Source organism: Aspergillus mulundensis (assembly GCF_003369625.1).
Source record: "Aspergillus mulundensis strain DSM 5745 chromosome Unknown scaffold_14, whole genome shotgun sequence".
NCBI lineage: Eukaryota > Fungi > Ascomycota > Eurotiomycetes > Eurotiales > Aspergillaceae > Aspergillus > Aspergillus mulundensis.
In genome coordinates, this window is record NW_020797902.1 from 255,615 (window position 1) to 273,202 (window position 17,588).

Consider the following 17,588-nt stretch of genomic DNA (forward strand, 5'->3'; position numbering starts at 1 on the left):
CCTCTTCTCGGCAAGGTCTGTCTGTTTGTGGAGCTATGTGCCGTACCTAGCCCTAACCTACAAGTCCAGCTTCGCACTTGACAGCAGCCAGCCACATGGGGTCATAATCGGCGTAGGTCTGATCCCAAGGATCATTGCCGCCAAAGGAAATCAAACGCGCTCTCTCCTGGAGCATCTCATCCGAAGGATATATACCTGTAGCAATCTGCTCCTGAATATAAGCTACGAGTTCACGGTGGAGATCGGTGTAGCGGTTGAACGCGTTTGGGATGGCATTGCTGCTCCACAATGGCTCGTCATCTTCGCCTTTGTTTTCTGTATGTATATCCGAGGACTTCCAGGGGTCCATTGTATTTCGCTCATGACCGATAAGATAGGGCAGCATGGCGTTTTCGACCAATTGCTGGACGTCCGGTTCGAAGCCCCAATCTCCCTTCCATTGAGTCATGTCGGCGCCGTTCTTGAAGTGATTTGCTAGATGGTCTATGCGCTCATCCCACGTGGAAAGAGTGGTATCGCAAAAACCACACCGCGATACCAAGTGCGTTGTACTCGATTCCCACTGACTCATCGATCGATGATAGCTAGTGTTATGGGTTAGTTTCAGATGCTGCCGTAAATGATCTTTGCGGGTAAATGTCCGGTGCTCCGGTGTCTTCTCTCGACAAGAGGAATAGTTGTGCTCCTCGAGATGATCATCATCAACAACAGGGCATTGACAAAACACGCAAATCCGGATTCCCTCACACTCGACAATGCCGCCTTCCGGCGCACACCCCCATCGCTCGACTGGTAGATGAAGCGCCTTCTCATGACGCTGCCAGTCATACCTGGTACGAAACGAGTCTGCGCAGAACGTGCATTGATATGGGCGCCGTCCCTGCCTGATTTCCTTGTTCCGAGCTTTCATGACATGTAGTGGTCTTCGGCGTCGACGTTGAGCAGTATTTCTAGGCATCGGGGTGGATGGCCGTTCGAAAGCTGTATGTGGATAGCTGAGTGAGGCCTCCGAATTCGAGGAGTGACTGAGGTCAAAACTACTCATAGAAGGTGCCCCTATTATAAATGAGCTGCTTGAGCCATTGCTCGAGCCGGTGATGCAAGCCGCAGAGTATGCCATGCTGCTATCGGACTGGTACGTAGTATCCTCTAATGCTCGCAGGATATCAGATGTTGCGGCCGCTTCGGTCTCCGGTGGGGAGTTCTTCCATCGTTCCAGCGGTGATAAAGGAGAGTCGATGGCTGCATCTACCAGATGATCCTTCTTGAACAGTTTGCGCCGTCGGGCGTTGACAAACCAGTTGGATATTTGCGTCTTATCCAGCCCGGTCTGTTCCTGTAACTCTTGCTTATCTTGTTCGCTAGGATATGGGTGATCTAGTCGGGTATAGAACCAAGACCGTAGCGTTTTGACTGCTCTCGCTGGCAGCTGCCGGGCTTTCTTCGTTTTCGGCGGCCTGCTGCTGATGGAAGAGAGCTTCAACTCCGAAGTCGTTGCTGAAACCATGACCTCCATGGACACAGAACATGGGAAACATGCAGATGGCACTTCTCCATCTACTGTTGCCGCGAGCGCTGTATCGTTGACGACTGACCCGTCAGAGCAACTTGCCGGCAAGGCATCTGAAACGAATCCATATACCGAGAGATCCAGTTCTTCTATTCCTGGACCATTGTGTCGTTCTGTGACTGCGCCGTCGGCGGAATAGCCAGGAAGTGCCGCTGAATTGTCCCATAGCAGTTCAGGATAGCCTGGGACGCCAGCAGTAGCAACATCTAGTGAAGGCAAGTCAAGGACATCGTCCGTGAGATCAGGACCCACAAAGTCGAGCACCATCTTCAAGCATTGACTGTTCTTTCCATGAAATGGTGTCCAGGTCCAGCAAGAGAGGAGGGAGAGCGCGAAAATTAGTCATCCACGCCCTGTGTCACTCGGATCGCCACTAGAAGAAAGAACTGTGGATCCCTGCTGAAGACTACGCCGTACACACCTGGGCACCACCTGCAGAGCCATGGCCCTACCTAGGTAACTAGCCTGGTGCTTGATGCTTGCTCGGGGCTCGTACTGTATCCCGGCCTAGGGCGCTCCACCCTCTGCACTGGCCCAGCAACAACACTGAGCGAGAACATTCCACATCAAGAACTAACGCCTTCCGGTATATCATCAATCCATCGCGAGTTCCTGTGTCCATTGTCCAGAGAGTGGGCCGCGCCCTATGTCAACCGCGGGTGCGGTTTTGGCCGATTATAGCCGAGTATAGCATATATTTACAGACTCCTTCAGAAAAGGATGGGATATCAACTGCTCACCCGAACATCTTCAGTTAATCCGATATCACTGGCTTTGAATACAATAGCCCACAGAAGCCCCGTTTATATCCTTGATCAAACCCTTATTGTGAAATCAATAGACAATGAAGATTGGCTTCATCGGGCTCGGTGTCATGGGGACCCCCATGGCCCTGAACCTCTCCCGGAGATTTCCTCTGACTGTTTGGAATCGGACTGCATCCAAATATCCTCCTTTTCGCCAGGCCGGGGCCATGGTGGCCGAGACTCCGCAAGAGCTTGCTGAAAGCAGCGAAGTTATCTTCACAATGCTATTCAACGACACTTCCTTTGAGTCCATTCTCACTTCTTCCTTCAAAAATGCGCTGCGCGGGAAGATCCTGGTCAATACCAGCTCGGTCTCAGTCGAATACAGCCGTTACCTGGCCGAGGAGGCCCAGAAATCCGGCGCCCGTTTCATTGAGATGCCCGTGAGTGGCAGCAAGGTCCCAGCTGAACAGGGCCAACTGGTCGGTATGGTTGCCGGAGATGAGGTTGTTGCCAACCAGGTTAAATCCATAGTCCAGCCGGCTATGGTTAAGGAAGCAATCTACTGCGGTTCTATTGGCAGCGGACTAAAGACGAAGTATGCCGTCAATCTGTATCTCATCACGATGAGCGCTGGGTTAGCGGAGTCGATGGCGCTTGCAAGGGCACAGGGCCTCAATATCAAGGCATTCGGTCAAGTGCTTGATGCTGGACCTATGGCTTCAGCATATTCCAAGCTCAAAATCGCCAAAATGATAAGCCGGGATTATTCCCCACAGGCCGCTGTTAAGGACTGCTATAACCTTACCCAACTCATCACATCGGCTGCTCAGGATGTTGACGCTGAGACACCGTTGATACAGCTGAGTGCTTCGCTGTATCATAAGGCTCTCACGCAGCAGCTGGGGGATCTAGACATGATCGCGCTGGAGAAAATACTTGGCAATTCTATGGCTGAAGAGCCAGGAATGCGAGCTTAGTCTCCGTACACAGATCCCCATTGTCTGCAGGTATTGCCATCAATGTATTTTGGAAAGTATGAGACAATGGGAGCAAACATTAGTCAGAGACACATCGCCAGTTGCAAGTAAGCACCTTTCTGAATGAGAAGCATCTGGTCATCCAGCATGTACGGGGTATGACTGGGAGAGACTGTTAATGACAGACGCTTGGACCAGCCGAGAAATCGGCCCGATCACGTGAAAGTAAGAACCAAAGAAACGCCCACGGGTGGCAGGCGGCTAGTCCAGGATAGGACTAGCGTGAATTACCCCCTGAGAGCAACCAGAAAACACGCCTGGAGGCCGCCGCGTCTCTTATCATACCCCGTGGCCAACTCAACCTCTGGACAGGTTGCAGCTCAAATGAACGCCCGGAAGGCTTCTTGAACGGCATACACTTATTTAATCTACTGTTCTATACTTCCGATTCTTTCGATCCCAGCGTATTCCCCGTTCGCGTCGTCTATCCGGTCTCGTTATCACCGCCTCTAGCCCGCTCTGTTATTGTTGCGGACCAGCGTCGCATAGCGTTCCTTGCCCGCGATCTACCTTTTTCTTCTCCAGAACGTTCTTCCACCTTTTTTTTTTCGACTATCCATGATACAGTTGGGTCACTTCTCATAGAAAATAATCGTGATGGAGGTTGCACCTTCCGGGGTACCGGACGGTGTCCCCACCGCCATAACCCAAGGGCCGTTGGTCGATGCCGACACTGTGGTGGAATATTTGGTCGATGTGCTGCGGGTGACTCTAGGAGCGCTGAAAAGCGAGCTGGAAAACACCGGTAGCCTTTTGTCAAAAGCCAAGTATAGCGAAACTGCGCAGAGATGTTTGCGGTTTGCGTCGGAGTCGCAAGTCGCCCTCTATGTGCAGAAGGACCTCGTGGCATCAGAGCATGCGAACGGGACTGCTGGTGGCGAAGGTACGTACCTTCAGTATATGCGGAAATGCATAGACGCAAACTGACTTGTGCTTGTTGTAGAATCCCCCGCCGAATATGTTTACAGCCTCTCTACCGAAATCTCGTCTTCTTCTACAACCATCGCGTCGGTGGCCTTTATCAAACGACCGGCAGCTATCGACCCCTCGCTTCCTATATCGTCGCAGATCCAGGTTATGAATCTTCCCGGTCCGGCTGCCCTCAACAACACCCAGGCGCAACAAGGAACTTCGCTGTCGCCCTACGAGATCCTACATTTACTAGTCCACCATGGTCTTAGCCCGTACTTTGAAGCCAACACCCGTAACCAGGACGGCGTCGCGAAGGCAAAGACGGACTCAGAGGTCAAAACTGGAGTTCCCGGGACTAAGAAGAAATTCGCGGAGTTGGAACTCGGGCTTTTGCATCTCCAGCAGAACGTCGAAATTCCTGCATTGAACTTACCCCTCCATGAAGTGGTTCAGGCGGCTCTTGTTGAAGCAGAAAAGCGAGGCGTTAAGCCTTCGGTGGACCTTATTGATTCGACACTTCTAGAAAGCAGTGCGTTTATCAACAGCATTCAGAACAATGTTAACGCTTGGATCAAGTCAATTCAGACCATTACAAAGATGTCTCGCGATGCGGATAGCGGGTCGGCAGCGCAGGAAATCAACTTCTGGCTGTCCATGGAGACTGCGCTGGAAGGTATTGAGAATCAGCTACGTGGCGATGGTGTTCAGTTAACCATGGACATTTTACGTCACGCGAAGCGTTACCAGGCCACGCTCAGCTTTGTTGCAGACACTGGATTGCGTGAAGCGACGGATCTAGTCCAGAAATACAACCAATTGATGCGAGATTTCCCCCTCGATGAACTCCTCTCCGCCACGTCCTTGCAGAAAGTGCGGGAATCCCTCACTTTGATATTCAACCATCTCAACAAGAAACTGAAGATTACCCCATACCCAATCAAGCGCGCCCTTGCGCTTGTGGAGGCTATCTCGGGCGATCTTGACGCCCAAATCCACTCCTTACTTAACGGCCGGACCATCATGCACCTCGAGTACCGTGAGTTCCGCACGCTGATGAAAACAGCTGGTTCAATCTGGCGAACTTGGGACGACAACCTCAAGGAATTCACCAACGTTGCTCGCGAATCTACGCGGCGACGAAATGAAAAGTTCATTCCAATCAAGATCAATTCGCGCCACGATAAAACTCTTGAAAGATTGAAGTACATCAATACCTTCCGTGTTAACCATGAGCAACTCCAACGAACCATCGCCAATGTCCTTGGCCCAAAGAGCTATTCTGCCGGTGATGCTGCCGCCGGTGCCGCCGCGGATGGCGCCGCCATTGTTGAGGAGATCGGCGATGTTGATGCCGTAGAGGAAGTTGCGCAAGCCTACGCTGCCTTGAAGGACGTGGATGTGCTAGATGTTTCCCCAACGGGAACTCAGAACTGGATTAAAGGGGAGATTGCGTATAACGAACGCACTTCTAGAGTTGAGAACTCCATCATTGCCCGCCTGCGTGACCGTCTTGCTACGGCCAAGAATGCCAATGAGATGTTCCGTGTCTTCTCCAAATTCAATGCCCTGCTCGTCCGCCCCAAAATCAGAGGTGCTATTGGTGAATACCAAACTCAGCTCATTGATAATGTCAAGCAGGATATATCTGCACTGCATGAACGTTTCAAGCAGCAGTATGGCCATTCTGAAGCGCACGCAATGGCTCAGCTGCGAGATCTCCCTCCCGTTTCTGGTGCCATCGTTTGGGCACGCCAGATCGAGCGTCAGTTAGACGGTTACATGCGTAAGGTTGAGGATGTCTTGGGAGAGGACTGGCACCTACACACTGAAGGACAGAAGCTCCAAGCAGAAGGCAATCTCTTCAGGAAGAAACTCGATACGCGACCCGTGTTTGAGACATGGTTACACGATGTTCAAAGGCGGCGTATCACCATTTCTGGACGTCTTTTCAACATTGTCCGTAACCGAGCCGCGGGCAACACGTTGGAACTCGCCGTGAACTTTGATGCTCAGATTATTGCCCTCTTCAAGGAAATCCGAAATCTGATCTGGCTCAATTTCCAAGTCCCTCATGCTGTCAGCAACATTTCGAAGGAGGCCAAGCGAGTGTATCCCTACGCTATTAGCTTGATGGAAAGTGTCCGCACGTTGCTCCAAACGAACCGTTCCATTCTCTCCATGACTGACGTTGCCATTCTGCTGAACGGGTACGTTAACGATGCCCAGAGCATGATTGGGAGAGGTATTCCCCTCCGATGGGAATCTTTTGTTCACTCGTATGAACTACATGTGAAACAAGCGGCCCTGGTAAATGGTGCTCTCGACTCGGTAATTCCGAGCACCAGGGGTGAAAGCAAGCACGTTCAATTCGTGCGAGAGTTCGCTGCCTCAGCTGCCGTCCTGCAACATAAAACTGCGGTCCTGGCATCTATCAATGATACCATCCAGAAAGCCACTCACGAGCTCAAGACATGCCCGTACGAGTTCTCTGCATTCAAGCAGCGTTTGGACACCATTCAAGCTGCCGTAGACAAGCTTAACCTGGAGAACTACGTCAACCTCGGACACTGGGTGCACGGTTTGAACCAGAAGATTGAGGGTATCCTTAGCGAGCGGCTGCACAAGGCCATCCGCGAGTGGACAAACTCATTCCAGGAATGGCAAAGCGGTCAGCAGCCTATGGAAAAAGCCAATGGAATAGGCGATGCGGACGCTCCAGCATACAACATTGAGTTCCCAGGCCTTACTCACGAAATTTCTATGCGTAACCAGGTCCTCCATCTTGACCCACCTCTTCAGTATGCTCGGGCAACTTGGTTTGCACACTTCGATAACTGGCTCGGTGTAATCTGCAATCTCGAGAAGATCAAGTCATCCCGCTATCAGATCTCCATTGAAGTGCAGAAGGTTCAGCTTTCGGAGGCGTGCTTTGCTGATCTCCCACAGTACTGCACAAACGAACTGAGCTTGGTTTACAATGCTGTAGAAACTAGGCTCAAGGAAGTCTCCGAGTACGTCGACAAGTGGCTGCAATTCCAGTCCTTGTGGGATCTGCAGTCTGAGCAAGTCTATGACATTTTGGGTGACGACCTGTCTCAATGGCTTCAACTTCTCCAAGAAATTCGCAAGAGCCGGGCCACCTTTGACACATCCGAGGTCAGCCGGTCGTTTGGCAACATCAAGATCGATTACGAGCAGGTTCAGACGAGAGTCAATGCGAAGTACGACCAGTGGCAACACGAAATTCTGCTTAAGTTTGGATCTAAACTCGGAAACCGCATGCGCGAAGTGCACTCCGAAATTGCTACTGCTCGTCATGACTTGGAAGGCAAATCTCTGGATTCTGCTTCCACTGCGCACGCCGTGGCTTTCATTACCAGTGTGCAACAATGTAAGCGCAAGGCTAAGGTATGGGAGCCTGAGGTGGATCTTTTCCGGCAAGGTCAGGCTACTCTTGTTCGTCAGCGCTACCAGTTCCCCGGCGATTGGCTTCACGTTGAGAACGTCGATGGCGAATGGGCGGCTCTTAATGAACTACTCAGCCGAAAGGGAAAGATTGTCGAGGAGCAGACCGAGGCGCTACGTGCGAAGATTGCCGCCGAAGACAAGGTTATTAGCGACAAGATCACTGAGGCTATTGCGCAATGGAATGAAGAGAAGCCTGTCTCTGGTACTATTCCTCCCGAGGAAGCTTCTCGCTCTCTTAGCATGTTCCAGACCCGACTCGAATCTCTTCAGTCCGAGTTCGAGATGGTATCAAAAGCGAAGGAGGCTCTTGACCTACCTTCGAGTGCCGCATCTGCTCTACCCGCGATCCTGGAAGAAGTTCAGGACTTTATGTCAGTGTGGGCCGCTCTGTCTACTATTTGGAGGAGTCTCAATGACTTGCGTGACGCGCTCTGGACGAGTATTCAGCCAAGGAAACTTCGCCAGTCTATTGACGGCCTTATTAAGATGACCAAGGAGATGCCCAGTCGAATGCGCCAGTATGCTGCGTTTGAGCACATTCAGAATGTTCTCAAGGGACTCTTGAAGGTCAACCCTCTGCTCTCGGACATGAAATCTGAAGCCGTCCGTGAGCGACACTGGCTGAAGATCTACAAAGCTCTCAAGCCAGGGAAGCGGTTCTCACTGGTCTCCCTGACCCTTGGCGATGTCTGGGATCTTCAACTTGCGGCTAGTGAGACAGTAATCCGTAATATCATTGCACAGGCCCAGGGTGAAATGGCCCTCGAGGAGTTCTTGAAGTCTGTGCGCGAGACCTGGCAAAACTACTCGCTGGACCTTGTCAACTACCAGAATAAGTGCCGCTTGATCCGGGGCTTCGATGACCTCTTTGCTAAGTGCAGCGAGAACCTGAACTCCCTGCAGGCCATGAGGCATTCTCCTTACTACAAAGAATTCGAGGAGGACGCTTCGTCCTGGGAAGACAAACTTAACCGTGTCCATGTCCTGTTTGACGTCTGGATTGATGTCCAGCGCCAGTGGGTTTACCTTGAGGGTGTCTTCACGGGCAATGCCGATATCAAGCACCTGCTACCCCTCGAATCGAGCCGCTTCCAGAACATCAACTCCGAATTCTTTGCCGTGATGAAGAAGGTCTACAAGTCGCCATTTGTCCTCGACGTCCTCGCTATCAATGGCGTTCAGAAATCTCTTGAACGACTGGCTGAGTTGCTCAACAAAATCCAGAAAGCTCTGGGTGAATACTTGGAACGAGAGCGTGTTTCCTTCCCTCGTTTCTACTTTGTTGGTGACGAGGATCTTCTTGAAATTATTGGAAACAGCAACGACATCTTCCGTGTCGCGAAGCATTTCAAGAAGATGTTTGCCGGTTTATCAGGTGTTCTGATGGATGACGACAACAACATTGTCGGGTTCACCTCTAAGGAGGGTGAAGAAGTCAGGCTGAAGAAGGAAGTCAACCTGGTCAAGACGCCTAGAATCAACGACTGGCTGACTGCCCTTGAGAGCAACATGAAATCAACCCTTGCCGAGCTCCTGACCGAGGCGATTGAACAATTCGAGCCTCTCTACAACTCCACCGAGGTCGATCGCACTGCATTTGACGACTTCATAGCCAACTATCCTGCTCAAATTGTCGTTCTTGCTAGTCAAGTGGTGTGGACTAACGAGGTGCAGAAGTCGCTGGAGAACGGCGGCACTAGCCTCCCCACACTCTTTGACGCTCAGGTCCGGGTCCTCGAACTCCTCGCAGTGACCGTCTTGGGAGATCTAGACCCTATCAGCCGCAAGAAGTGCGAGCACCTTATTACGGAGTTCGTTCACCAGCGTGACACTATTTCCAAGCTCGTAGCATCGAATGCCACGAGCCCAACACACTACCTCTGGCTGCTGCAGATGCGCTACGTCTACCAGGCCGATGGCGACTTCCTGCAGCGCCTGTACGTCCACATGGCCAACGCCAAGTTGAACTATGGATTTGAGTACCTCGGTGTTCCTGAGCGCCTTGTTCGCACTCCTCTTACGGATCGCTGTTTCCTTACTCTTACTCAAGCCTTATGTCAAAGGCTCGGTGGCTCGCCATACGGTCCTGCAGGTACCGGAAAGACTGAGTCTGTCAAGGCCTTGGGTCTGCAACTCGGTCGTTTCACTCTCGTCTTCTGCTGTGACGATACCTTCGATTTCCAGGCCATGGGTCGTATCTTCCTCGGTATCTGCCAGGTTGGTGCATGGGGTTGTTTCGACGAGTTCAACCGTCTTGAAGAGCGTATCCTTTCAGCTGTCTCGCAGCAAATCCAGAACATCCAGATTGGTCTCAAAAACAAGGAGACTGACGAGAAGTCTCAGATTGATCTGGTCGGTAGACGCTTGAGTGTCAACCTTAACACTGGTATCTTCATTACCATGAACCCTGGCTATGCTGGTCGTTCCAACCTGCCAGACAACTTGAAGAAGCTCTTCCGAAGCGTTGCCATGTCGAAGCCTGACAAGGAGCTCATTGCCGAAGTTATGCTGTTCTCCCAGGGTTTCAAGCAAGCGAAGCGCCTCTCGCAGCAGACTGTGCCGTTCTTCGACCATTGCTCTACTCAGCTGTCTAAGCAAGCTCATTACGATTTCGGTCTTCGTGCGTTGAAGAGTGTCCTGGTTAGCTCTGGTGGCCTTAAGCGTGCCCGTATCGCCAACACTAACGGCGAGCTTGGCCCTGATGACATTGTCGAGCCCCAAATCATTGTCCAGAGTCTTCGTGAGACAATCGCTCCCAAGTTGGTACGTGATGATGTTGCCACGATGCTGCAGATCCAGGAGCAGGACTTTGCTGGAGTCGAATATGTGCCAGCCAACTACGAGGCACTTACTGCTGCTATCAAAGATATTGCGCGTGAACAGCACTTCGTTGACAGCGAGATGTGGATCACAAAGGCTCTCCAACTTTACCAGATTCAGAGCATCCATCACGGTGTCATGATGGTCGGAAAGTCGGGTGCTGGTAAATCGTCTGCATGGAAGATTTTGCTTCAAGCTCTTCAGCGAATTGAAGGTGTGGAGGGTGTTTCTCATATCATTGACTCCAAGGTCATGTCGAAGGAGGCTCTTTACGGTAGCCTGGATAGCACTACCCGTGAGTGGACAGACGGTCTGTTTACTGGTATTCTGAGAAAGATTGTGGACAACCTCCGTGGTGAAGACACAAAACGCCACTGGATCGTTTTCGACGGTGATGTCGATCCCGAATGGGTTGAGAACTTGAACAGTGTGCTCGATGACAACAAGCTGCTAACTCTACCCAACGGAGAACGTCTGAACTTGCCTCCCAATGTCCGCATCATGTTCGAAGTTGAAAGTCTCAAATATGCTACTCTGGCTACTGTCAGTCGTTGCGGTATGGTCTGGTTCAATGAAGATACCGTGACGCCCTCAATGATCATCTCGAACTACGTCGAGTCGCTCAAGACCAAGACTTTCGAGGACTTGGATGATGATAGTGCCCCTGCTGGTCAAAGCCCTGTCAAGACTCAAGACTGCCAGGAAATGCTCTCGTCAGTCCTTTCCCAACTACTGCAGACCGATGACCTCGTTCTCAACACGCTCGGGGAAGCCAAGAAGTACAGCCACATTATGGAGTTCACCGATATCCGCGCTCTCAACACTCTGTTCAGTCTCTTGAACAAGGCTTGCCGGAACGTCCTCGAGTACAATATCCAGCATGTTGACTTCCCGCTTGAGTATGAACAGATTGAGTCCTACATCTCGAAGAAGCTCCTTCTTGCCCTTGTCTGGTCTTTTACTGGAGATTGTCCCTTGGCAGACCGCAAGTCTTTCGGAGAGTACGTGTCTGGTCTTACCACAATCGATCTCCCTATTGAGACAGATTCCTCCATTATCGATTTCGATGTGACTCTTCCCAAGGGAACTTGGTCGAGCTGGCAATCTCAGGTGCCGACTATTGATGTCAACACTCACTCCATCACTCAGACCGATGTTGTTATTCCTACCGTGGATACAGTTCGCCACGAAGATGTTCTCTACTCCTGGCTCGCAGAGCATAAGCCACTGCTGCTTTGCGGTCCTCCAGGTTCTGGTAAAACCATGACCCTGTTCGCCGCGCTTCGCAAGCTGCCCAACATGGAGGTTGTTGGTCTCAACTTCTCCAGCGCCACAACTCCCGACCTTCTTATTAAGACCTTCGAACAATACTGTGAATACAAAAAGACTCTGAACGGTGTCGTTATGTCTCCTAGTCAGATCGGTCGTTGGCTGGTTATTTTCTGCGATGAAATCAACTTGCCGGCTCCTGACAAATACGGAACACAACGGGCAATTTCGTTCTTGCGCCAGCTTGTCGAACAGAATGGTTTCTGGAGGACGTCTGACAAGACCTGGGTTTCTCTGGACCGCATCCAGTTCGTCGGTGCTTGTAACCCTCCCACCGACGCAGGTCGTACCCCTCTGGCTGAACGATTCCTCCGCCACTCCCCTCTGGTTATGGTCGATTACCCTGGTGAGATCTCGCTCAACCAGATCTACGGAACGTTCAATTCTGCCATTCTCAAGATTCTTCCGTTACTGCGCGGTTACTCTGAGTCCCTCACTAAGGCTATGGTGCAGTTTTATCTGGAGTCTCAGCAACGATTCACTCCCAAGATCCAGCCCCACTATGTGTACTCTCCTCGTGAATTGACTCGATGGGTTCGCGGTGTATACGAGGCTATTAAGCCACTTGAAAGTCTCTCTGTTGAGGGCCTTGTTCGCATCTGGGCACACGAGGCTTTACGTCTGTTCCAGGATCGTCTTGTTACCGAAGACGAACGCGCTTGGACTGCCGATGCTGTTCGGCGAATTGCCCTTGATAACTTCCCTACCATCGACCAAGAGGCTGCTCTAAAGGGCCCGATTCTCTTCTCCAACTGGCTGTCCAGAAACTATGTTCCGGTTGAGCAGGAGCAACTTCGTGAGTTCGTCAAGGCCCGTCTCAAGACATTCTGCGAAGAAGAAGTCGACGTGCCTTTGGTTCTGTTCAACGATGTCTTGGAACACGCCCTCCGTATAGATCGTGTCTTCCGTCAACCCCAAGGTCATCTCATCCTTATTGGTGTGAGTGGAAGTGGTAAGACAACGTTGTCTCGCTTCGTTGCCTGGATGAACGGTTTGAAAGTCTTCCAGATCAAGGTGCACGGCAAGTACTCGTCGGAAGACTTCGATGACGACCTCCGGAGCGTTCTCCGCCGCGCCGGTTGTAAGGGTGAGAAGATCTGCTTCATCATGGACGAGTCGAACGTTCTGGACTCTGGTTTCTTGGAACGCATGAATACCCTCCTAGCCAACGCTGAGGTTCCTGGTCTTTTCGAGGGAGACGAGTTTGCTTCTCTCATGACAGCTTGTAAGGAGGGTGCCCAACGCCAGGGGCTTATCCTGGACAGCCAAGAGGAACTTTACAAGTGGTTCACCCAGCAGATTGTCAAGAACCTGCACGTTGTCTTCACTATGAACCCGCCTGAAGAAGGTCTTTCCTCAAAGGCTGCAACAAGTCCGGCCTTGTTCAACCGTTGCGTCCTCAACTGGATGGGAGACTGGTCCGATCAGGCTCTTTTCCAGGTCGGTTCTGAACTTACCCAGTCTGTCGACCTTGATAAGCCTGGCTTTTTTGCACCTTCCAGCATCCCTGTGGCGTACCGTGAGCTTAGCCTGCCTGCGTCACATCGCGACACTGTTGTCAATGCAATGGTGTACATCCATTACTCGCTACAACGGTTCAATCAGCGCCTGCAGAAGCAACAAGGCAAGACCACATTCCTTACTCCCCGCCACTACCTCGACTTCGTTGCTCAGTATGTTAAGCTCTTTAATGAGAAGCGCGAAGATCTGGAGGAGCAACAGCGGCATCTCAACGTCGGTCTTGAGAAACTTAGGGATACTGTGGAGAAAGTCAGTGATCTGCGAGGCAGTCTAGCGCAGAAGAAGACGCAACTGGAGAAGAAAGACGCCGAAGCCAACGAAAAGCTGCAGCGCATGGTCGCTGATCAACGAGAGGCGGAGCAACGAAAAGCAACCTCACTCCAAGTCCAAGCAGCCTTGGAGAAGCAGGAGGAGGAAGTCGCTCTTCGCCAAGAGGTCGTGCTTCACGATCTAGAGCAGGCTGAGCCTGCAGTCGCAGAAGCCGCCAGGAGTGTCAGCAACATCAAGCGTCAGCATCTTACTGAAGTCCGTTCCATGGGTAACCCACCCTCTGGTGTCCGACTTGCTCTCGAAGCCGTCTGCACCCTGCTTGGGCACAAGGTCGATAGCTGGAAGACCATTCAGGGTATTGTGCGCAAGGACGATTTCATTGCCAGCATCGTCAACTACAAGAACGAGAAACAGATGACCAAGAACCACCGCACGAAAATGCAGAACGAATTCCTTTCGAAAGAGGACTTTACCTACGAACGCGTCAACCGTGCAAGTAAGGCCTGTGGTCCTCTGGTTCAGTGGGTTGAAGCGCAGGTCAACTACTCTGCAATCTTGGACCGAGTTGGACCTCTGCGCGATGAGGTCAAACTTCTTGAGGACAAGGCGCTGCAGACTAAAGCCGAGGCACAAGTTATCGAGGACAATATTAGAACACTCGAGAATAGTATCGCCACTTACAAGTCCGAATACGCTGCACTTATTAGTGAAACGCAAGCAATCAAGGCGGAGATGGAGAGAGTGAAGTTCAAGGTGGACAGAAGTATGAGCCTGCTCAAGAGTCTGTCGTCGGAACGCACGCGTTGGGAGGAGGGAAGCAAGTCTTTCGAAACTCAAATCAGCACACTTGTCGGTGATGTCCTCATTGCGGCCGCTTTCCTTGCCTATGCTGGTTTCTACGACCAGCAGTTCCGTAAGGCCATGACTGAGGATTGGGTCCAGCATCTGGTCCAGTCTGGCATCAGCCTGAAGCCGCACAACCCTATCACAGAATATCTGTCCAATGCGGATGAACGTCTTGCGTGGCAAGCACACTCGCTGCCAGTTGATGACCTTAGCACGGAGAACGCTATTTTCTTGAAGCGCTACAATAGATACCCTCTCATCATCGATCCTTCCGGTCGTGTCACTGAGTTTTTGCAGAAGGAGAGCTCAGAGAGGAAGCTCACTGTTACTAGTTTCCTAGACGATTCGTTCGTCAAACAGCTTGAGAGTGCACTGCGTTTCGGAAACCCAATCCTTATCCAGGACGCCGAGCATCTGGATCCTATTCTCAACCATGTCCTTAACAAGGAGTACCAGAAGACTGGAGGCCGTGTTCTCATTCAGCTTGGCAAACAGGAAATCGATTTCTCGCCTTCGTTCAAGCTCTTCCTTTCGACGAGAGACCCCTCTGCTACTTTCGCTCCGGATATCTGCAGTAGGACCACGTTTGTCAACTTCACCATCACGCAGAGCAGTCTGCAGATCCAGTCCCTGAACGAAGTTCTCAAGTCTGAGCGTGATGATGTGGACCGTCGCCGTTCTGATCTTGTTAAGGCACAGGGCGAGTTCAATGTCCATCTTCGCCAGCTTGAGAAGCGCTTGCTGCAAGCCCTGAATGAGTCTCACGGCAATATTCTCGATGATGACAATGTCATTGAAACACTTGAGACTCTGAAGAAAGAAGCTGCCGATATCTCCAGGAAGATGGCTGAGACTGAAGGTGTCATGACTGAAGTCGAAGAGATCACCCAGCGCTACAGCATCATTGCGCGCTCATGCAGTGCTGTGTTCGCAGTGTTGGAACAGCTGCACCACATCAACCACTTCTACCAGTTCTCGCTCCAGTACTTCACGGATATCTTCGAGTCCGTTCTGCGTAACAATCCAAATCTCGAGAGATCTGGTCTTCGGAAGATGGAAGATTACCAACAGCGCATCCAGATCATTCTCCGTGATCTATTCGTCACTACTTACCAACGAACCTCCTTGGGAGTCATTCAGAAGGACCGAATTACTCTGGCCATGCTTTTGGCCCAGGCGGCTCCTTACCCAATGGACAAGGGCATTATTGACACCATTTTGGATGAGTCTGTCCAAGGTACCGACTTGTCAGCCGACCCCGAGGCCAAGGTCCAGGTGATGAGCTCGTTTGGCAACATGTCGCTGTTCAAATCGCATCTTCCTTCTGTTACTGCAGAGCAATGGGATCAGTTCCTAGGCGAGGAGCTCGCGGAGAACTTTGTTCCCGCCGTCTGGGATGAGAACACGTCGGAGCTCGACAAACTTCTCCGGTCATTGCTGCTTGTCAAGCTCTGCAGAATGGATAGGTTTGTGCCGGCTGCTGAGCGGTTCATTGTCGCCGTCTTTGGCCGCGAGTTATACGAAGGGAGCACCGATCTCAAAGACATCGTTAATCAGGTCACTGCAACTGCCCCGATCTCCCTCAGCTCCAGCCCTGGCTTCGACGCAAGTTACAAGGTCGACGCACTGGTGGAACGCACGCACGCCACCTGCGCGAACATCGCCATGGGTTCTAACGAAGGTCTCGAGAGCGCCGACAAAGCAATCAACAACGCCGCCTCCGCCGGAACTTGGGTGCTCGTCAAGAACGTCCACCTCGCGCCATCTTGGCTCCAGAGCCTCGAGAAGCGTCTGGCCTCTCTCAAACCTCATAAGGACTTCCGCCTCTTCCTCTCCATGGAGTCCTCCCCGAAGATTCCTGTCAACCTCATCCGCGCCTCCCGCGTCCTGATGTACGAACAGCCTGCTGGTGTCCGCGCCAACATGAAGGACTCCCTTTCCTCGCTATCCACCCGCGCCAGCAACACTCCTGTTGAAAAGGCCCGCGTCTACCTCCTCCTCTGCTTCCTGCATGCCGTCGTTCAAGAACGTCTCCGCTACGCACCCAGCCTCGGCTGGAAGGGCTTCTGGGAGTTCAACGACAGCGATTACGAGTGCTCGGCTAACATTATTGACCACTGGGTTGACGTCGTTGCTCAAGGCCGCTCAAACGTCGCTCCCCAAAAGCTCCCCTGGGACATGATCCGCACTCTGATTACGGAGATGTACGGAGGCAAGGTCGACGACTCGGCGGACTTCACGCAGTTGCAGCGCCTCGTCGAGAGTTTCTTGACCCCTGCTGCTTTTGAGGTCGACTATAAGCTTGTCAATGGCGTTGAGGATGACGAGTGTCTTACCCTTCCTGGAGAAACGGGCCTGAGTGCGTTCGTGGACTGGGTTAACAAGTTGCCTGAGCGTGAGCCACCTACTTACCTTGGATTGCCGGCAAACGCGGAGAAGTTGTTGCTTGTTGGTCATGGACGCAAGATGATTTCGGATTTGTCTCGTGTCACATCGTTGTTGGATGAGGGTGAGCAGCTTATGATTGATGCTTAGGCTCTTGTATTATCCACTCCATTCCGTTGAGGGTTGGTATGGGTTATTTCTGACATCTATGTGTTTTGACGCCCTATTACCCTGTATTAGTTAGGTCATTCAGGCGCTTCTACTTTGCTGTCTACGTTACACTTTACACTGTATATTTCAATGATAGACTTTGTTCATTCAATCATGATTCATTCCCTCTGGGTCTAGTGACCAGCACCAGATATGCCCTCCAACTGAACGTCGGTAATACCAACACCCCACACGAACCACGAGGATATTAACAACTTCCTCGACCAAACCAAACGCTTGTAGTGCACCACAGAGCAACAGCGCGGGAACAGCGCGGGAACAGCGCACCACCAAGGTATTCACAAGCTAAACGGCCATTTCACTTCCATCCCATTCTTCAACATGTCCTCCAAACAACGAGCTTCTTTCCAGTACCATCGAGACAAGGGAGTGGCTCTAGGTTCCCCGTTCACCAGATATGCCATCGAAGCCGTAAATGGTTTGCCCCATCTATTCATCACTCAAGAACTA

General features: G+C 51.7%; 3 protein-coding genes across 3 annotated transcripts; 2 read left to right on the top strand and 1 right to left on the bottom strand.

The window, feature by feature from the left end:
• Positions 1-52: 52 nt before the first annotated feature.
• DSM5745_10058 (homeobox domain-containing protein) lies at positions 53-1,837 on the bottom strand (the record flags this gene model as incomplete). The annotated part of the gene is made up of 1 exon (XM_026752074.1): positions 53-1,837. The coding sequence occupies one exon, from the start codon at positions 1,835-1,837 to the stop codon at positions 53-55; it is 1,785 nt and encodes a 594-aa protein (XP_026599136.1).
• A 577-nt stretch (positions 1,838-2,414) lies between these two features.
• DSM5745_10059 (NAD(P)-dependent oxidoreductase) lies at positions 2,415-3,296 on the top strand (the record flags this gene model as incomplete). Its single annotated transcript, XM_026752075.1, has 1 exon — positions 2,415-3,296. The coding sequence occupies one exon, from the start codon at positions 2,415-2,417 to the stop codon at positions 3,294-3,296; it is 882 nt and encodes a 293-aa protein (XP_026599137.1).
• Positions 3,297-3,953: 657 nt separating this feature from the next.
• On the top strand, positions 3,954-17,057 carry DSM5745_10060 (dynein heavy chain; the record flags this gene model as incomplete). Its single annotated transcript, XM_026752076.1, has 2 exons — positions 3,954-4,239; positions 4,300-17,057. The coding sequence occupies 2 exons, from the start codon at positions 3,954-3,956 to the stop codon at positions 17,055-17,057; spliced, it is 13,044 nt and encodes a 4,347-aa protein (XP_026599138.1).
• Between the last annotated feature and the right edge of the window lie 531 nt (positions 17,058-17,588).